The sequence below is a fragment of the Sylvia atricapilla genome, chromosome 6, assembly GCF_009819655.1.
Source record: "Sylvia atricapilla isolate bSylAtr1 chromosome 6, bSylAtr1.pri, whole genome shotgun sequence".
NCBI lineage: Eukaryota > Metazoa > Chordata > Aves > Passeriformes > Sylviidae > Sylvia > Sylvia atricapilla.
Genome location: NC_089145.1, coordinates 44,962,725 through 44,983,198, shown reverse-complemented (window position 1 = coordinate 44,983,198; position 20,474 = coordinate 44,962,725). Strand labels below are relative to the sequence as shown.

Genomic DNA, 20,474 nt, shown 5'->3' with positions numbered 1-20,474 from the left:
TCCCTTAAAGTGCACTGCAGCTTGTAAAAGAATTGAAGGGGTTCGGAGAGGAGGAGGGGGAGGAGATGTGACACTTACTATGAAAATATCCTTTATGTATTTAGAAGGCATTTCCTAGAAGGGATGCGGTTTGGCTTTAACAAGCCAGCTTTTATGTGCCTGCTGTGTTGTGCAGTTCTGAATGTTCAGTTCTTCACCAAATACGTTCTTTGGGGTTTACAGAATTAGTGCATTGCAAATTACATTTTATATAATTTGAAAATACATGTTGATATGACACTTCCAAGCAATATTGAGTGTGTATCTCTTGTTCTGTATTTTTTTAGTTAATAAAATTTTGCATTGTATTGGGGGGTTTTGGTGTATTTTTTAGCTGGCACTTAAGCAACCCGTGCTTTTTTTTAAATGCCTTAGGGTGGTTTTGGTTTAGAACTTTATGAAGGCAGATCGTGTATTAGCTGGGGTGCACGCACCTTGAACAGTGGTATTTACATGCAAGAAATATAGCTGATACCTTTCTTAATTACCTTTGCTTCTCAGCTTTCACTGGCATACGCTAGATGTTAGTACTGGAAAGAAATTTTTTTCATTAACACTCCATACACTAAAAACATTTTGCTTTTGAAGTTTGTAAACCCCAACTGTTCAGAAGTCTATTCTTTTAAGTAGGAACATGGGTGTTCAGGTATTTAAAAATCATGATTTCTCTTCACCTTTTAAAAGAGCCATAACCTTCTCTCAACTGGCAGTGGATGAATTCTAGAAAACTAATTTTGATCTGTGACTGGGGGAGGAAATGCAGTAAAATTCCCTTGATTTCAAATACGCACTATGCTTGTTGTCAAGGGAATATAAATGGAACTGCCTGACCTGTGGACAAGCCTTTGCTTTTCACTCTGTACAAATCATCTTAGTTTTTAGTTAGATGCTGTCTTTTGGAAGGGGAAAAGCACCATCTTCTAAAGGTGCAAGTTAGGGAAACAAGCCAAGGTTGGAATCAGAATGATGAAATATTGCAATGATTGTCCTTAATCCTTTGTCTCAACATGATAACAAGATTCTTGTCATTGAATTTCTTATCCTGCCATTGCTCCAATGTAATACATAATTGTGGAAACAATGGCTTTTGAGAAATTGTTCCAAAATTTACTTTCCCAAGACCTACATTTTTGATGCACTGAATAATACAGCAGTAAAGATGAGGTTAAAGGGATTGTGGTGTAGGGCTTTTTTGGGTGGTATGGGGTTTTTTTCTGTTTGGTTGATTACAGTTTTGGTTGATTACAGTGGATTATGAGAGTAGACTTTGTTGTAAGCAAGTAAAGAGCAACTAGGAGATTGTTTGGTTTTCATTTTTCAGTTGGCAAGAAATAAAATGGTTCTCTGGTATTACGGCCCAGAGGAGTTCCTTGACACTGGAAGAGCAAAGCATCTCTTCCATACATCCATGTGTGCGGAAGTTCCTCTGGGTTTTTTATGTGTTCCTCATGTCACCAGTACTACCAGTACTGATGCTTCCAAAATGAAGCCTGTCAGCACAATAGATACAAAATTAATGACAGTAAAAATTAGCTAGTAATTCTGAAGGTTAATGACATGTTACTGCTGTTTGTCCCAATGCATGCTGCTTTAACAGTTGTCCTTTTGCATCATCTCTTGTAATATAGGATTAAATTTCTAGTACAAGTGTTCCTCTTGGCAACTGTAAGAGCTAAAACTTCAGGGTCAAGGACAGGGGGTAGGGCTATAGGCCCCTTAGGTGTCTCTCATAGATACTGTTTGTTGAAATAGGAAAAATATTTCTTAAGCACCAGATCAATTTTTTTTTTATTTAATTTTGAGACAGTGTAGCTACCATATTTGAACTCAATCTTGCTTCTAAAAAACGTGTGAAGCCTTGTGGATTATACTGTTAGTACTTCTTTGAAAATAAAAATTACAATCTTACTTTTAAAGTTAATTCCAAAGTACTTTCTGTATCTGTATCTTACGAAATATATAATATTTTCAGAATAAAAAGGAAATTTTTAGCAAGCAACAATGTCATGCCAGATCAAAACCTTTCTCCTGTGCATCCTGAACTGGAGGGAGCTTTGTTTTCTGGGTTACAGCTTTACCTAAACAACACAATTGGAAAAACAGATGTAACTGGTTTTTAAAAATTATGTTAGGGTCTTGTGAATGGGAAATAAAAATGTTAGAATTTTACTGACCACCATTGCTGAAGCTGGTATCTCCAACATCAGCAAAAGAAGGAACAGTAGGTACTTGTAGGATAGGAGGTGTCATGGTCATAAACACCCCATCCTCCAGCAGTTCATTTGGCTGCTGGTACTCAAGTTCTTCTTGTAATTCTGACTCAGACTGCTGTGGACAGAGCTGTGGGTCTTGTTGGGGTTCCCCTTTGATTCAGGAGCTGTCTTTAGGCTCAGGCCTGTGGCCTTGGTTTTTGCCTCAGCTGGGTTGCAGCTGTATGCTTGTCCTGTCATGTGCCTTGCTGATCTGGATCCCAGTGTGTTGACTATCCAGCTTGGTGTCCCTCTTCACTGAGCACTTGTTCAGCAACCACGGGACTGTCAGCTGACCCTCCTCAGTTGCAGTATAGCTGCTCTCCTTTCTTCATTCAGGTACTGCCAGACTATGCCCTTTGTCACAACTGTAGACCGTTGGCAGTTATTCAAGAGCAGTGTGTAGAAATCAGAAATGCAGGTGACTTTTGGCCCACTGTAGGAAAATAACAAGCACCAAAAGAGCCTAATCCACACTAAATGGAAGTGGTGTGGCACCACTGCTGTACATTATCTGCTTGTGCTGAAAACATTGGCTCAGTGAGAGTGATTGGCCTGGCCTGCTGGGATAGTGAGTTTTTGGTCAGCAACAGGCCCTCCTGTGTGTCTGAGTTATGCTACTGCTTGCATTGATCTTTCTAGATCAGCTATCTAGAAGGTAGCTGAGTGTTATGCCCTTGAGTTGATTGTCACTGATTGTCATCATGAACTGAAAACTTGGTTGTATTGGAATGATATAAAGCTTCCAGGAAAATTACAGTTTCAGTTTAAGCAGCTTTTACAGCCATGGAATAACTGCTGTGATTTGTGATCTTGGATGGAGACTTGACCTTGTGGAACAGATGTAGCTAAAGGAGCTCATAATGGAATGTCTGCATGGAGGGCTCCTTTAGAATCTTTGTGCACTGACAGACCACTTGCAATCAAGATGACCTTAAGAGGGTGATTAGGTATTATGAACTTAGCATTTTTACAGCAAAGAGGGAAGCAGATCTAGATGGTGTTTTCAGGATGCATCCGTATGGAGCCTTTCTGGCAGCTAAAACCCAGGGTGACTGAAGTGCATTCAAGGCCCTGACAGGACAAGCCACATAAACAAGGTGAGCCTTGGGGAAAGGAAGCATTTTGCTTTCCATGTCAGCACTTCAAGCAGAAAAAGTAGCTGTAAAAGCTGCATGGATTAGGACAAACAGTATATGCTTGTCACTAGACTTGAGTTACCAATTCATATGTACTGTTGAGTGTTCAAAACTACAACTGTAGTACAAAGTGTAATAACAGGTAGAAAATAATAGTAATTCGTTCTGTAGGCAAAATGTGAATACTCAGGAGGGAGCAGACATTTTTCATTTAGGAATAGAGTTTAGGGCTGATAAGAAACGTCCTTTAATATTGTTTTGTCAGAGCATAGAAGTAGGCCAAATGCCAGTGTTTTCATGAACTCAAGACATATTTTGGACAAAATACATATAAAACTCACTTCTCATCTGCAATGGCAGAATTAGCAGAATGTAAAGGTTACTTTAGTGGCTTGGTTGCTGACTGGCTGGAACTGGTAATGTCTGTTGATGCTTTTCAGAAGTTATTTTCAAGATGTTTTGCAAGACATACTGAAAGTTGTGTGGGAAGAAGGGTGAGAACACCCTGATACTATGTTAACTCAAACTGATGCTTCCTGTAGGCCATAATCTGTTTCAAATATCTCATTGTCCATCCTTCTCCTTTGCCTTACAGAGCAGCAGATGTTTTTTGACCGATTTGACTTGTCATTATTTAAGATACTTTAGATTTTGTGTGGAGGATGCTATGACTTTTTTTCAAAGATGGTATTAATGTTAACTTTGTCCATGTTTTCTGTGTGTTGCTTGTTCATCTTGAGTGAGGGATCCTCAAAGGTAGTTCAGATTCTGCCTTTACATAGTATTCTTCAGGGCAAAAAATATCAGTGGTAGTGTTGCTGGGGTGTTTAATATCTGAGTATTTACATAGGCATTTGCATGCTCCTCAAAGGTGGTGAAAGATCTTTGTTTAGTTGGGCAATTTATATCTTAAAGGAGTAAAACCTTGGTACTTCCATTTTAGAAAAAATTCATCGTGTGTTTGTCTTGAAAAGTAATTGCCCTGAAAATACATCCGTCTAACCAGTTGCTAAAAACTGTGGTTAGATTGTTGCTTTGCAGGAAGTATGTCTGAGCTAAAAGAATAAAAAATTATCCATTTTGTAATTAAATGAGAAGCAGAGTCCAAAACTCTCACTTCAGAAGTAGAACAGACCAAACTCAGCATGCAGAACAGTAAGCATTTACCTCATGATATACAAAGGAGGTTGAAAAAACTGGGTTTGTTTGGCTTAAATGAAGGAAGATTAGGTGAGATTTGATCATCACCTAACTGATGGGAGGGTGTAGAGCACAGACCTGTGCTCTCAGAGATCCACAGTGGGTGAATGAGAGGTAACCAATATGACTTGGCAAACACTGCAGATTGCAACTGTATGCAAGGCAAAAATATTTTCATCATAGAAGTGGTTAAAAGCTGGAACAAGATTCTAAAAGGGGCTGTGAAATCTCTGTAATTGGAGATGCTTTGACTAGAGAGCAGCTGGGTTGGTGTGGTGGGGGATTAGACTAACAGAAATGACTGTCCCTTCTGGTGAAAATTCTATGATTCTGTCGTTCTTTGGTGCTTATGAGCCAAAAAAATTGCTGACCCTGCTGTAATGTGAAAATAGTACAACATGCATTTAAATGTAGGGTTTTTTTCAAGCTCAAAGAGCAGTATTCTTACTGTAAACTCTCTATACCCCTTCTTTTCTTTTTAGTTACTAAGGCAGGCATTGTAAATACTTGGTGCTAGAATGCTTATTAGTAGTACTTTAACTTCTGTTAACTCACAATTTTTGGTGTTAATGGTGTTTTAAATAATTCTTACCATGTTTTAGCAAACTGTTAAAAATGGGTGACTGGATCTGCATGCGGAATTAAAAACATTGGCATGCTAAAAGGATGTTTTATTCATTTCTAAATCTTCATTTAGGAGCTCAGCAACAGTCCATGCCTTCTGAATAAGATAGAATTAATAAATGTACACAGGCAGCTATTTCACCCACATTTCTTTACATTTATCAGCTTTTGGAAAGATCTAATAGATTGAATTAATTTGCTCAGTACTGTGAGATTTTTCTCTAGCCTTTTTTGACAAGTTTGAATTGACAATGAGCACAGCTTTTAACAAACTGTGACCTTGCTATTCGTCTTCTGCGGTGTTTATGAAAATGTTGAACAGTGTCATTTCTAACACATCCCTACAACATGTTTGTAGTAGTCTTCCTGCATTATAACAACATTATGTTAAAAATACAAAAATCCAAGGATAATTGTCACTTACCAACCTTCTGATTCTTTCCAAGAATTTGATACGTTTCAAGCGTAATTTCCTTTACATGTGCTGAGTTTGCCTTTTTGGGGGGGAGTATTAATATTTTATTATACTCTGAAACTAGCCTATTCTGATTATAAAAGCATACCTGAAAATCTCAAAGTCACCTTTCATGATACTGTTTTTTTCCTCTTAGGACATTCTGCAGCAGAGAATGAATCTGGTTGATTCATTCTGTATTTTCTGTGTAATTATGATCTTCACCTTCTCATGCATCTTGCACCTTCCATATAAGTAGGTATTTTAAGGATAGTGAGCTTATTTGGTCTGAGCATGTCTGTTTATCTAAATCTTAATTTTCTTTAATTCTTTAGCACATTTCAGTTCAGTAAACATTTAAGGTATGTGGTAAGTTGTGATAAGTGAGCTAAGGCTTCCTGGGAGGAAAGGTACATAGAGGAGACATCTTAATTTTCCTCTGAGATGCTCCCGTGGTAGTGATGAACTGCGTTAATTCTCTGGGTGAATTTAAATTCTAAAATTTTGTGGAAATATTTCCATGCAAAAGACCTTCAAAACTTTTTTTTAGCTCTCCCAATCCAATAAATGGGATTTCCTGTGGTCAGCATGCACATTCTATCCTGCTTGTTGGGGTTTGATCTAATGGATGAACCTCATTTGAGATTTTAAGGAGATGAAAATGCTTGTTCTTCCCTTTTCCTCTCCATTAGCCAATTATAATTGGAATGGTGAGGGGAGAACCCATTCCAATGGGTTGGAGGGAAGGAGATCTGAAGGGATGAGAACAGGTATCAACCTTGTGTTCAGGCTGTTATGTTCCTGCCAAGCCACCTGGTCTCCATTGGTACATTGCCTGATTCCTGGAGCTCACAGTCATACATCTTGACAAAAGTTTCCAATTTCTCCTTGAAAATTCTGAGCCACTGCTGCTCGTTAACATTGCTTAATGACTTGTACGCTTAATTGTTCACTTTTAAACCCATCCACTATTCCTTTCTAAAAGTTTTGCCTCAAAAAGAGGAAGCAAGGCCATCTTCCTCAAGGACAAGCAGCATTTCTACTTTTAATGAACCTAGGTCTCTTGTATATATCAAATTATGAAAATTTTCATCTGTTATAATCACCTGAATTATCAAAGGACTGATATGGGTACAAATGGCTCTGTTGTTGTATTGCTTCTTGTGCTGTTTTGGTGGACCTTTTGGAAGGACATTTGGACATTGCCAGACATAAACTGATGTTTTTTTAATGTATCTACCAAAGAAATTCATGGAGAGTGTTTTTAATATTTGACCAAAAGCAGATTTAAAGGAAGTTGCTTAGTTATTATTCCTGCTGCCTTTAACATGGTGACATGCTTTTTAACTCTTCACTTACCATGCATCACTTTCTGACAGAGAGTATTTTACCTTGCTGCTGTTTTTACTCTTTGTTCTCTGTCACTTCTCCTTTCTCGACTTCATTAGGTTGTTTTTACCTTCATATAGACCCCTTGCCAATATGAAGAATCCATGTATGGGTTCTTCTGCTGGAAACAATGAGGATGTTAAGTGTTCATACTGCATGTAAAATATCTGAGGGCATGACTGTAAAACGTCTCTAAAGGGGACTTTTTGTTGAGCTAAAAATACCATGAAATTATAGGAAGGTAGTCAGCTGGAATTTTTACATTACTTTTAGTGACTCATGGACTAATGTGAATGCCCTTTCAAGGAACCAAAAATGGATGCCCTCAAAATTTTTTTCATACTGTTTTGTGATGGTTGCTGTGAAATACATTTTAAGGTAAAAATTAAGTATCATCTGTTTCTGTGGAAATTTTTTATTTCCACTTCTGTTTGTTTAAAGCTTCTAATAATTAATCGAGACTTCTGTAAAAGCAGCTAATTAATTCCATGTGCCATCAAATAGTTAGCTACTGAAACTGCCCTGTGATTAAGTGAGCACCAGCAATATTTAATAGATACAGGGTTATTTGCATCATGTGCAGACAGGATGTTCATCTGGGGGAGGTGGCTTTTATGCCGGAGGTGGGCACCTTGTCCAGGTGAAAACAGTCTCAGCAACCTCACAGAGCTGGTGCCTCCCCTCTGTGTGCACCATCCTGACTCAAGTGATAGAATTGAGATAAAAAGCGCATGGAGTGCATGATGTTTTAAACCACATCCGCACATCCTCTAATCAGTTCCACTTAATGTGCATAACAGTTGTGTGGTACCATTTCTGCTATAACTTGCCAATTAAGTTTTCTTTTTTAAAAGTATAGTTAAACTTAGGAGTGGGATCTGACTCTGCATTGTTATCAGTAGAGGAAGAGACAATTCTGTGTCAATGTTCATAATTGCTCATTACTGATAGTGATCTGAATTTTACGAAGTAAATATTTTCTTTGTAAGTTACGCAATATGCATAAAATGTAAAATTTAAAAAGTAATTTTAAAATTGTTCATTTGGGACTTTTCTAATTGTTTGTAGAAGCCTACCAATTTGAAGTGCTTTTTAATTTTAAAGATTTTTATGGAAGGTTTTTTATTTGCATTTTGGATTAAATCTGTTAATAAATTAAAGCTGTGTGGCTTCACAGCCTCTAGAACCAAATTCTGTTACTACTTCTATATTTCAAATGAATGTGTAACAATGTCAGTGAGTTTGCAAAGGTGTCCTGTGTTCATTCAAGTCATGTTGGAAAGAAAACTTGAACAAAATTATCAAAGCCTACAAAAAACAAATGTGGTGTCTGTTCTTTGGGTGTAATAAGTTTTTCTTCAAAAAAATTTTCCAAGCAAACTAGTCGTAATTCTAGAATCTTTCTTCTAACCTATTCCCAGAATATTTTTTTATACTTTCTGCTTCTATTACATCTAATCTTTTATATAAAGTGTCCTAAAATCCAAAAATTGATGCACAGGGTTTTTTTTGAGGACTGTCTTAAAGATATTTCCATGTTATAAGAACTGAGTTGTTCTTGTCCCAGTACAAAATGAAGATTTTTATGGTTTTTGAATCAGAATATTACACATCCTCTCAAGCAAAATTTTGAGCCTGTATTTCACTGCATAATTTCACTGTATTTCACTTCGCATTGTTGGAAACTCAGTAATCATTAATGTATTTTAAGGAATAAAGCATTCTAAAGCTTGTAGTTAAATGGAAGAAATGAGAACAAGTTGCTTTCATTGCATATTAAATCTTCTGTTAAAAAGGGAAGATGTAAATAGAATAATGAATATTTTGGAAAATGTTATGAGAGTGAGATGTCTTAACGTGTCCAGGACTTCTGGACATATAGTAAAGAGTCAGACTTGGAGTCAAAGCTAATACAGCCAATCAACTTGTTTGTGCCCTGTAAATTTACAGTTTCTTGGAGGCTCCAATTTAAATGTATTCCGTACTGCAGTTCACTCTCCTGTGTGAGAGGGGTGGAAATTATCAGCAGAATGTCAGCTTTTCTGGCAGCTAAGCATTAGGGACACTGTTGCTAATAGGTGTGTTTTCAGTTCTTGCTAGAATTCCTTTGTGAGACTGGAGATTATTTTGACCAGAGACTGAAGATATCTGTTGAAGCAAATGTGTATGTTTTCAGACAAATGGATATGAGGAAAATAATGTTAGATTGTGCAGGAATTATTTTGGGGTTAAATGGGAAATCATTATGCACTTAATTCCTGATAAACATACAGGTGTATTGTATCTTTAATCTCCTAGATGTTGAAAGCATGTGTTTTTAAATGGTCATAGCTGGCTTTCTACTTTATTTGAGTCAAAATTTTCATTGCTGGAAATTAATTTTTATTTCCTAACAGAGAATTAACTGCTCATAACTGCTCTTAGCATTTGACATGGCCAGTGTTGACTGCTAAGCAATTTACTGACCTAGTTCTAAATATATTTCCTTATTTTCTTACCAAATCATTGTTTCTGTGCTGCTTGATCATTTCTTTTACTGGTATCACCTCATACAAGGCAGCTCAGTTTCACAGAATGTGGGACGAAGAAGGGGCTGTACATGCCAAAAAATGAGGAAAACTATGCACTGAATTGGAGGTTTTTTCCGGTGGATACAAAAAACCAAACTCAAACAATCAAACAAGAAAAAAAACAAACCAACCAACCAAAAACCCTACCACACCCCTCACAAACTGCTCCTCCCCAAAAAAAACCCAAATACATACCAAAAAATCCTGTACTAGAGATAGGCTTGCAGTCTGCTGAAGTCTATTAAGAAATTCCTCTCAAGAAAACCACAAAAGCCTTGTTGACATCTGGTGAAAACACTTTGACATATCTTGTAATGATGTGTGACAATTTGAGATGATTTAAATGTTGATCAGCCATTCAGGACCTTAGTTTGCATCTCAAGCTCAGTGTGACCTGTGCTGTTTAAGCTCTTCCTATGAAAAGAGACCTACCCTTCCTATTTCTAATTTTAAATAGAGTGGAGAATTTAGAAAACTAAATCAAGGTTGTCCTCAGGGATGGTTTATGGAAGTTTTAGTTAATTTCAAAATAAATGTTTGCTTCAGACAAGCAAGGATGTGCTTATAACTTCCCCAGAGCCATGGGGACTGGGCATTTGCTTTAGGTTGCATTCGAGTGTGAAACACATCAGTTTGATCATAGAAAAGCCGAGGGGCTTTTTTTCCTGCTTTGTAATTTATTGTGTCATCTATTTCTAAGCCTACACAAGACCTAGCTTGTGGTATCTGTTAATGATTATTCTAAGTGTCATCGTTAAATTCACCAGTTTTGGCATTCAGAAGCATCTAACAGAAAGCAAGCAGCAGCCCCCAGGTTTAGCAAATGTACAGGGAGTGAGGAGAGGGGGAGGCAGTCTGACAGGCTCTGGAGAAGGAACCAAGTTATTTTACATTTAGGTGGTTGAGTGTTCTTTGAATTGTAATTTACTATGAATGTGTCACAGGTGCTATTGATTGACAAGTTACTCAGAGCAGTATCTGACTAGAATTGGGGGTTGGTGTGTGGAGTCTGGGTGTGTTTAAGGAAACAGCACATTTGCTTGTAGCCGATGCTTCAGCTTGATAACCTGATACTTATTTCATCCAAGTATCCAGAGTGGCAGAGTTTATTCAGGTATATGTGTTCCTTCAGTTTTCCTAATCCAAATCTCCTGAGTTACACCCTACACTTCAGTTATGTTACAGAACAAAATTGAGGTCTTGCCTCACAACAGTAGTGCTTCATTTTCTCTGAGACTTTTACATATATTTAAAAATAGTTTTCAAAGACATTTGAAGATGTTGGATAACTTGAGTGTGGATTCAAGCACACTCTAGAGGCTGTGAAATCGAGGGGTTTTCTCTTAGCGTTTTGTGTTTAAAAGTGAGATTTGCTGTCATATTAACTGTATGTGTGCCAAAAAGCTTTACTGAGGGTTGTTCTTTCCCTGTTAAGACACATTTTTTTTGTTCCACTGTCTATTTGATTATCCTCCTTGCAATTTTTCTCCCTAATTTTCAGGTAGAATTTCTATTTCATTAGCTCAAGCCCATTTCGGCTTGTTTCACATGTCATTTCTGTAAAAGTATTCCTGTTTTCCTCTTTATGCTACATTGCCTTTAAAATATTTATGCAGTTATCGTTTTTACTTTTCACTTTCTGTTTTTGAATGTTTTAATATAGTGGAAAAATCCTCATTTCTCTTAACTATTATTAGAAATATTCCCTTAAGGTTTTTAAAAATTTCACGGGGCTTCTAATAAAACAGTTGACTTCTGATAAAACTCTTTGTAAAGCAAGAGCTTGCTTTAGAGTGGCGTTGGTCCGCTTTTGAAAAATCATTAGATAATTTGGTGTGCATATTATTCACTGTTGATCTACTTATCATCATTAGACGTATGATTTACACCTGGAATAAAGTTACTGGCAGTAATTTCACTGCCTCAGGTTGTTTAATATGTAAAAATTATGCCAAATATTTTAAAATTACAGCAGACCTTCTTTTCTATTTCATTATTAATCAGTCCTTAAAGTCTCTCATCTTAAATCTTTGACAGTGAAATGTCATTACTTAGTTCCTCTATCCTCAAAACCACAGTGTAATCTCTGTTAGGAGATAGCTGCCACCAGTGCTGGATTCCCCAATGACTGGAGATTTCAGAGGGGATTAGTGTTGTGAAGCACTTGCTTTGAGCTTTACTCTGGGGCTGACAAAACATGTGCTTCCCATTCCTTTCAGGTGCTTTCAAGCTATAGGATTCTTGAGGTGTTGTCTTTCTTTTTTCCCCCTTCTTTTTTTCAGTTGCTGTTTAATTAGTCTGCTAATAGCTCATTTGATTCTAACAGCCTTTTTTTTGGTCATCACATGGGAAAAATGTATTACTTTAAAAGTCTCATAATCAAATGAAAACCCACTCTTTTGAATGAAAATTTAGCCAAGAGATTTCTTTTTGTAGAAACCCGAAATCTTAAATGCTGTGTACTTTAATGAATTCTAACATGTTGCTCTTGCCTTCCCCTCCCCAATTCTGTATCATAGAATGGTTTAGATTGGAGGGATCCTTAGAGAACATCTAGTTCCAGCCCCCCTGCCATGGGCTGAAACACCTTCCACCAGATTAGGTTGCTCAGAACCTCATCTAACTTGGCCTTGAGCACTTCCAGGGATGGACATTCTCATGACAACTTGTCCCAATGTCTCACCACCCTTGCAGTAAAGAATTTATTCCTAATGTCTACAGTAAACCTGCCCTCTGTCAGTTTAAAGCCACTACCCATTGTCCTATTACCCTGTTCCCTTGTAAAAAGTCTCTCTCCAGCTCACTTGTAGCCCCTTTACATACTGGAAAATGCTATAGGGTCTCCCCAGACTACTCTTATATGCACAAGAGCCCCAACTCGCACCACCTGTCTTCACAGATGAGCAGATGAGGCACTCCAGCCCTCTGACTGTCATCAGCCTTCTCTGAACTCACTCCAGCAGATCCCTGTCCTTCCTGTGTCAGCAATCCCAGAGCTGGACACATGATTAAGACTCTTTTCATACACAAACTGTCATAGGTGAAATAACTTTTTTGTTGTAAGTGGACTTACAGCTTGACCCAGGCTGCAGATTGGCATAGAAACAATATCAGTGCCGTTGCTTTATTAAAATATAAAGTTTGAATGCTTTTTACTAAAAAGAACTTGTTTGATGGAAAGAAGACGTCTTTAAATAAGATGGAGTACCTCAGTGTTGAACTACTTGAAAATTATTTCTAAGTATTGTTTTAAAACCTTATTTTCTGTCAGTATTTAGGGAAGTTATTACATTTTGTGTGTCTGTTACATTTTAGGCGTCAGCTTTTCAGGTGAAACTGTGAAACAGCGGCAAATACGAACAGTGTAGTTTCTTCAAATACAGGGAAATGAAAGTCAGGGTTTGTTCCAGTTGCAAATTTCTGTTATTTGAAGAACAGTCCAACGGTATTTGTGGTCACAGCAGGTCAGTTCCTTGAATGCAGAGGAATGGACATTAGCCTGGAATTGTAGGTGGTTCTCATTCCCATGTCTCTAGGAGTACCTGCACAGGTGATGAACATCACAGGGCTTCATCAGGGCAGCTAATGCAGATGAAGGGCACACTTTGGAAGTTCCAGTTCTTCATTGTCCAGGTGCCTGAGATTGGAAACTTCCCTTGTGCACTCACCCACACTTTTCAGCTCACCTTCTAGCTGGTCTTGAACAAAACATCTTTACTTTGATAAAGCTAGTTGGAGTAGTTAAGTGTTTTCTTGTAATCCTTACAGAAGGTCTAAGTATCTGTAAGTTATTTTTTATTAATTGATCGAGAGTTGTTTGGGAGTCATGAGCTTGTTGTAGATGAGACAAAGTCTATCTGCTCTTCAGTGTCCTGTTTCTGATGGGAAATGTTTAAAGTGTTTAAAAAAAAAAAAAACACAAACAAAAGAACCAGGAATGTTTATAGGTCTCATACATGGTCATTGAACAAGGACCTTAAACTTACAGCTCAGTTCTTTTAGAGTAAGCCTGTATTCTTTATGACTTACAACACTGACATGTACTACATCCCTTCTTCAATCCCTTCCTTATCTTCAATAGTGAGATAAAGAAAGGAAGTTTGTTCCTTTTCTGGGCCACTTAAAATGTTTATACTCTCTTTGAGCTTAGTATTAGCACTCTTGTTTTTCAGTGAGTATTCCTGTGGCATTTTGGTCACTGTGGTAATTTTTCTTGTTTTAAGCATTTCTTTTGGCAAAGAAATGTTTCTGCAGGGTCAGTAAATAAAAACAATATAAACAGCAGTATCCTTTATGTATTTGTTAGTCCAGTGTATCCATACAACATCTTGCCTGCTTTGAGTTATCCACAGCCAAACTCCCACTACTAGAGTTGCTAGTTATAGTATAAAATGTATTGTGTATAATTTTAGGACTTTCTTGTATTCCTTGAGTTTATTTTTGTATGCTGCTAGAAGAAATAGCTTTAATTAAATTTGTCCATGCATGAATTTGAAATTTTCTTCTATGTGCCACCCACCTGTTTCAAATATCATGTGTTAGGATAGAATTCTGTTAATGAGAGACTGTCATCTTTACTTTGTGTTAATTATTGTCATCATGATTTCAGTAAAATCACTGAAAACTATAAAGAGTTGGTCACATAATAGAAATGCAGTAAAAATAATTCCAGAATAGTGTTTCTTGCTTTAAATTAGGATGGTAATTAAACATTTTCAGAATAAGGTAAATATTTTAAATGGAATTTTGTCAAATGTCAGTTCAGCTTTTGTAATATTCTTTCTAAATTTTTTTTCTAATTCTTCTCATTTTTAAGGACTTGATCACTAGTTTTGGAAAAAGTATTCGTTCTGGTAAACCCATGTTTAGACAGCTTATGTTCTCCTTTCCATGCTATGTAGTTCCTCTGCCTTTGTGTCTGGCAATTTCCATTTCTCTTACTTAAGGCACTGAACTCTATTCTTTGAAAAAATCCTGCCATGGTTTTGTCAACTTAAGTGTTTTAAGAGAACATTGCAAGGTAGATTCCCCTTGTTGGACTACAGCTATATAGGGCATCTTACAAAGCTTTAATAAAGTTTTAATGTTGCTTTTTTTGACAATGAACATCAAATTTAAAATGCATTAATACTTCTGACCAGCAGAAATGACCATGTGACCAGTAAATTTAAGGATATCCTCTGGGCACCCTACTTGACAATTAATTAAATGTTGTTTTTCCAAACCATTAACAATTCTAGTCCTTCACAAAGGTTGCTGACACATTTCATGAGATGTTTTGTCTGTTTGCAAGCAGGAGTCATCCTACAATGCTTGGACTTTTGCTCTACACAACTGTATTAAAGAAGCAGTTACTTTTGTCATATGGTTTTTAGTTTGTCTTTTTTCCTATGACCTTGTCTTTGCACATGCCCTTTGTGTGATGATATTCTCTGGCTTAAACTTCCATATGTCTTTCTGTACAAAAAAAATCTAGCTGCCCATTTAAAATGAGAGGAGCTTTATTTACTTGTGTGTGCATAGTCCTGATTGGTAGCTGTGGGTATCTGATAGTTTTAAAAAAAAAAGAGCTACTGTCCTTGCAACAAAATAGGGACCTGTCAGCCAACCAAATCTGGTACCCCTGCTAAGCTTTTATACAAGAGTAAAAAAGCATTCACACAACTGAGATTAATTTTGTCATCTGAATGTATTTTTTCAAATTGTCAATTGTATTTCTTGTTTTCTGCTTTTAAAATGATGTAACATAGTGAGTTTTACTGGCCATAAATTGTGTTTAGTGGTAGGAATTGTATTAGCTCTTCTCTGTGTCAGAATATGACCTAAAACTTAAAATTCAACCTTATTTTGTTTCCAATCTGTACTCGAAATCAGCTGTTTTATGTGACATCTCTGGGTCACCCACTTACCCTGCCTTGCCTTTGTCCTCCATTCAGCAACTATTACAACTATTGCACTGCTGTCACAGAAAAATGGGCTTCAATGAAAAATATAGGGAATGGATCTATCATCAGTGCCCAGTGATGTCACAATTATAACACAAAACTAAAAATATAACTTATATTTGAAGGAACATAAAAAATTGAGAAAACAGATCTCTACAGTTCTACATGGCAAAAATATTTGTGTCTCACAGAATACTGAACATAAGCACAGTCACTGAAAACATGAACTTCACTGTTTGCTGGTTTATTTTTACTTGAAAACAAGGAGAAATTTGTTCTAATATGAAGACGATTTGTTGGAATATTCATGTGTTTTAGTTTAGCTGGTCTATACATTACAAAAGAAAAGGTGGGGGTGGTAGCTCCTGGCTGCAAACCAGTACCACATCCTGGCTGAGAAGCGTAGGGGTCGAGGACAGCTACCAGTGCAAAATCTGTTTGTAGTGAACTCACACAGGAGGAATTGCTGAAGACATGCCTGAAGCTTCCAGAGAATCTGTTTCCATACAGAGTTCAGTGTTTGAATATAAGCTTTTCCAGCCAATTATTCGTGTTCTGCTAAGGCACTTGGTAGCTGAGTACCTCTGACCTTTACCTGGCTGTTTCAAAGGGAAATACAGTCTGGAAGTGCTGCCTTTCAGAGTGAGATATTGGTCTAGTGAATCTGATAATAACAGCACAGCTAGTGTCAGTTATAAAGTGGAAAGTAACTTATTTTATACTCATCAGTATATCAGAGTCTGGCAAGGCCACAGGCTAAGATGATGTTGAAAGTTTTATAATGAATAGCTATTTCTGTATTGATACTGTTAAAACAGAAGGAGCAGAGCTTGCATATCTTCAGGTTGTATAACTTGATCCAACAGTTATCTTGTGATTGTAAGGAAAAAACCTCTGAACAGCTTAAACAAGGCAAAAAGTTGATCCCTCTGTCCCAGAGACATACCTTGCTCTCATAATATATACCATCTTTTGATACTTTTTCCAGTGTATGTTTCTCTCTTGCAAAAGGACAGTAGGATAAATGATGCAGACAAACAAAATTCTATAAACTATGTCAGGAACTGATGAACATTCAATCCAAATATAAGACTGACCTTCTTTGGGATTGCAGCAAACTGTGCTCCTGTTCAGTAGAAGAGCAGAAATAGTACTCATTTAAGGTATAAGTACTGACAGGGATAAGTGTTTGGAATGAATAAAAAAAAATTTCTACTGCTACTGTTTAGAAGCAAGTCCTGTGAAAATTATGTAATTGGCTACCAGCTGGGGAAGGGGAGCAGAACATAAAGGGGTTTGGTTTGATTGGGAGTTATGGTGTTTGAGGTTTTTTTTTAAAAAATATTGTTCAGTGAATAGCTCTAAGTATCAGTTCTGGTGTAATTTTAAGGAGTAGCTTCTGAATATTTATGACCTTCCCACAGTCATTGGGGAACGGAGCACCAGGGTTGCACAAGTAGGGATTTTTTTCCCTAATGGCATTCTCTTCAAATATGCCAGTTAATTAAGCAAATGGAAGTGAGGGGTTATCACTTATTTGGAAGGTAATTTAGAAATCGACGTGCAGTTAACTGAAAGAACCTGACCAGATAGTCCCTGGCAAATGTCTGAGGATAAATGACTTGTTGAGTGTCCCAGAATTGCCCTGCAGGTGTGCACACATGCTCTGCACAAAAATTATGGGCTATTCAAGTTATCTTCTTAACCACCTTCTGCTTGGTATCATGCTGGAATCATCCTTTCAAACCTTAAAAGTAGGAATGATCCTGGTTTCAAGGCAACTACTCCAGATAAAGTACTAGAAGAGATGTGAGATCCAGACACTTGAAAGCTGTGAATGAACACTCCTAAAGGAGGGGGTTATGTCTCACCCAGATAAACAAAACACAGTTCATTAGAAATATGTGTAGTTCTCAGTCTATATAAAGAAGATCTCTCAAATAACGAGAATGACTCAGGTACTTAAAATACTTAAACCACCTCAGAATAATGGCAAAGGGAGGTGGCTTGCCTGGCTGAGGATGTTTCTTGAACTTAGTTGTCACTCTTTAACTTTCACTAGTAGTGGAAATTACATCTTTAATACTTCCCCTCTTTAAGGTTAGTGTACTGTAATCACTATAATTGTATGTCCTTTACTTGTATAATTGTAGTCTGTATTTTAGGTTTTGGATTTTAGAGAATACATCCATAGCATAGTATCCTTAAGTGTAACTGTTACGCTTCAGGTTGAACCACTTTCCATTGTACAGTTAATTGAAGAAAGGTAACTACTTCAACCACTGTGTCTGAGACTTTTTACATTCAGGTCATAAATTTGGCTGGCTTTCAGTATACAAACTTTTCAATTAATTACTTTTTTTTATATTTTCTCAGGAGAAACTATTCATTACTTTAGTTTTTAATTCAAATAAGCAAAAGCATGGGTATTCGTATACAAAATTTGAGTGGCTTTGTTCACAACACTGGACAGGAATTTTGGTTTATTTATCAGAAAGCTGTTCTGTATAGGGACACTTGTTACCTGGCACTTTCTTTCTACTTCTAGAATTCTGCACTGTCTCAGGTGTCTTGGTGACACCAGGTCTAACTAGTTGTGGTTTCTTTTATGAAGGCTGTAGTTTTATTCTGTATGTTCTTGAGGGGTGTTACTATGCAGTGTTTTCTTACTGGAATTATTCTTCAGGGAATTTAGGCACATGTAACTTAAAAAAAAATTGCTAGCTGTTTTAAACCAAATAAGTCTTCTAGGTTTGTTATATCAAAAATACTTTAGGAAGCAGCTTCTCATTAAGAGAGAGGAACTATTCCAGCTTTGTTATAGGAAGTTTTTCAGGCAGTTATAAGGAGAGCAACCAGTATTTAAACAACTGGCCTGTAGATCTGTTGTACATTCAGTTAATTAGATTGTACATACATATGTGCTTGTATTCAGTAGTATCCCCTTGAAATACTTGGATGGGAGCTCTTGCTTTGTGTAAGAAAATTCTAGCATTTTATGATACTCTAAGGAAAAAGTCATCAACTGGAAGAAGTGGGAGTAAATTGCGGAACTCTTTACAAAGTCAATCTAGTCCTATTTTTTAACATGCTATTATTGCCTTAGTAGTTCATATCTAACAATAAAAAAGGCATTATGCAGAAGCATAAAATGTGTTATGGTATAAACTTAGGCAGACTCTCTGTAGTGTGAACTCTCTCATGTTCACATTTCATGTCTTAAGTTTTGTGCTGTAATCGTGGCCATTTGAATTGGACATGAGTTTTTTGCGGCAGTCAAAACATGGTGCTGCTTTCTTACCTCTGGCCAGTTATCTAGTATTTCCTAAATATTTAAGTCCTGATCCTGGAAATTTTTGGTGTGTATAATTTGTAATCTCACATATATCCATAATGTTAACAGCTCATGGGATTACTTAAGCAAAACACAAAGCAAAAGCACATGCAGGTATTTTTTCAAGTACGTATTTTTTCCATGCAGTTCTGTTTCTGGAAGGGGCAAGTTATGCATCACTGTTGCAATTTTTTTTTTAATCATTCTGACGTGTACAGAGTATTTCAGTGGAGGTCATACTCTGGAACATGATATTCCTGAAAGTTGTGTGAAGATTTAGGAAGTTTGCTTGTAATCTTAAACACTCCTATACCTGTGTTTCTCAAAGTAAAAATGGGAAGGGCAGTGAATCCACTGCAGTATAATTTAAACACTGTAATTATTTTCACTTTTCAGATGTTCCTCCAGCGGATCAAGAAAAGCTTTTTATCCAGAAGTTACGACAATGTTGCGTACTTTTTGACTTTGTTTCTGATCCACTAAGTGACCTAAAGTGGAAGGAAGTAAAACGAGCAGCTTTAAGTGAAATGGTAGAATATATCACACACAATCGCAATGTGATTACGGAACCTATTTACCCTGAAGTAGTACATATGGTAAGTGATTTAACAATGAGAACTTCCTGGTTTATAATTCAATGTTGCTTCTTCAGCTGTATCAATTTATTTAAAGAAATTTTGCTGAAATCTTCTAAAAAGATCAACTAGGTCCAACTATGTTTGCACAGTTGCAAAAGAATAACAGGGCTTTGAAATTTTAGTGCCAGTGTTGATTTTTCATTTTTGTAAGACAGAAACTAGACACATATATGAAGCAGAATTAGGTGACAGTTTAAGTTGGTTAAAACAAAACCTTGTATTTATAAAAACAGGGAGGGAAGTTCTTGGGTTTGGATTCTCTTTGCTCACCCAAGATTCAGAGATTGGTGGTTCAAGAGAGTCTTTTGCCCTCTGAAGGCCCTGAGCCAGACGCGAGAATGAAACGGAGTGTTCAAGGTCTTGTTTTTTTCTTGGTTTCTTGTGTTGTTTATTAATTCTTGTCTTACAATGTTCTCTGTGCCCGGCCGAGGTGTTCTGCTGCTGAGACACTGGACGACTCCCCTCCCTATGGGAGGTCGCTGTCCTCTTACACAGATAACTACCTGTATATTATTTACAGTTATGTGCCAATACCTGTCACCTGTACTAACAGGATCATCTCTACTTCGTGCCACCGTCACATCAGAAGATGGAGGCCAGGGGAGAAGAAGCAGCAGCCAGGGCACTGCCCTAATGCCTCCATCTTGTCCCCCCTGTACCTATAGTCTAAAAACCCAAAACTACAAAATTTTCCACCTGGTGAAACACTGCACTACTGTCTGTCGCACCTTTGTGACTTGTAGTTCTTCTTTCAGTGTTGGAAGATTTTCTATGGGCTGAAGTCAAAGACTGTGTCCTCCTGGGCTTTGTGCCAGGCAGGCCCCCTAGACTGGGTCCACACCCCCCTGGCCAGGATTCAAACCCTCTTGTTCAGGTCCCAGTCCTCTCTACCG

At 37.2% G+C, this 20,474-nt stretch overlaps 1 protein-coding gene across 3 annotated transcripts in view; it reads left to right on the top strand.

Annotated features, from left to right (window-relative positions):
* Nucleotides 1-20,474, top strand: part of PPP2R5C (protein phosphatase 2 regulatory subunit B'gamma) — a 77,238-nt gene that overhangs the window by 29,618 nt on the left and 27,146 nt on the right. For all 3 annotated transcript variants that reach the window (XM_066321776.1, XM_066321775.1, XM_066321777.1), the window contains one exon: nt 19,340-19,539. In XM_066321776.1, the coding sequence (XP_066177873.1) occupies nt 19,340-19,539 (200 nt within the window). The remainder of the gene's footprint in view (nt 1-19,339; nt 19,540-20,474) is intronic.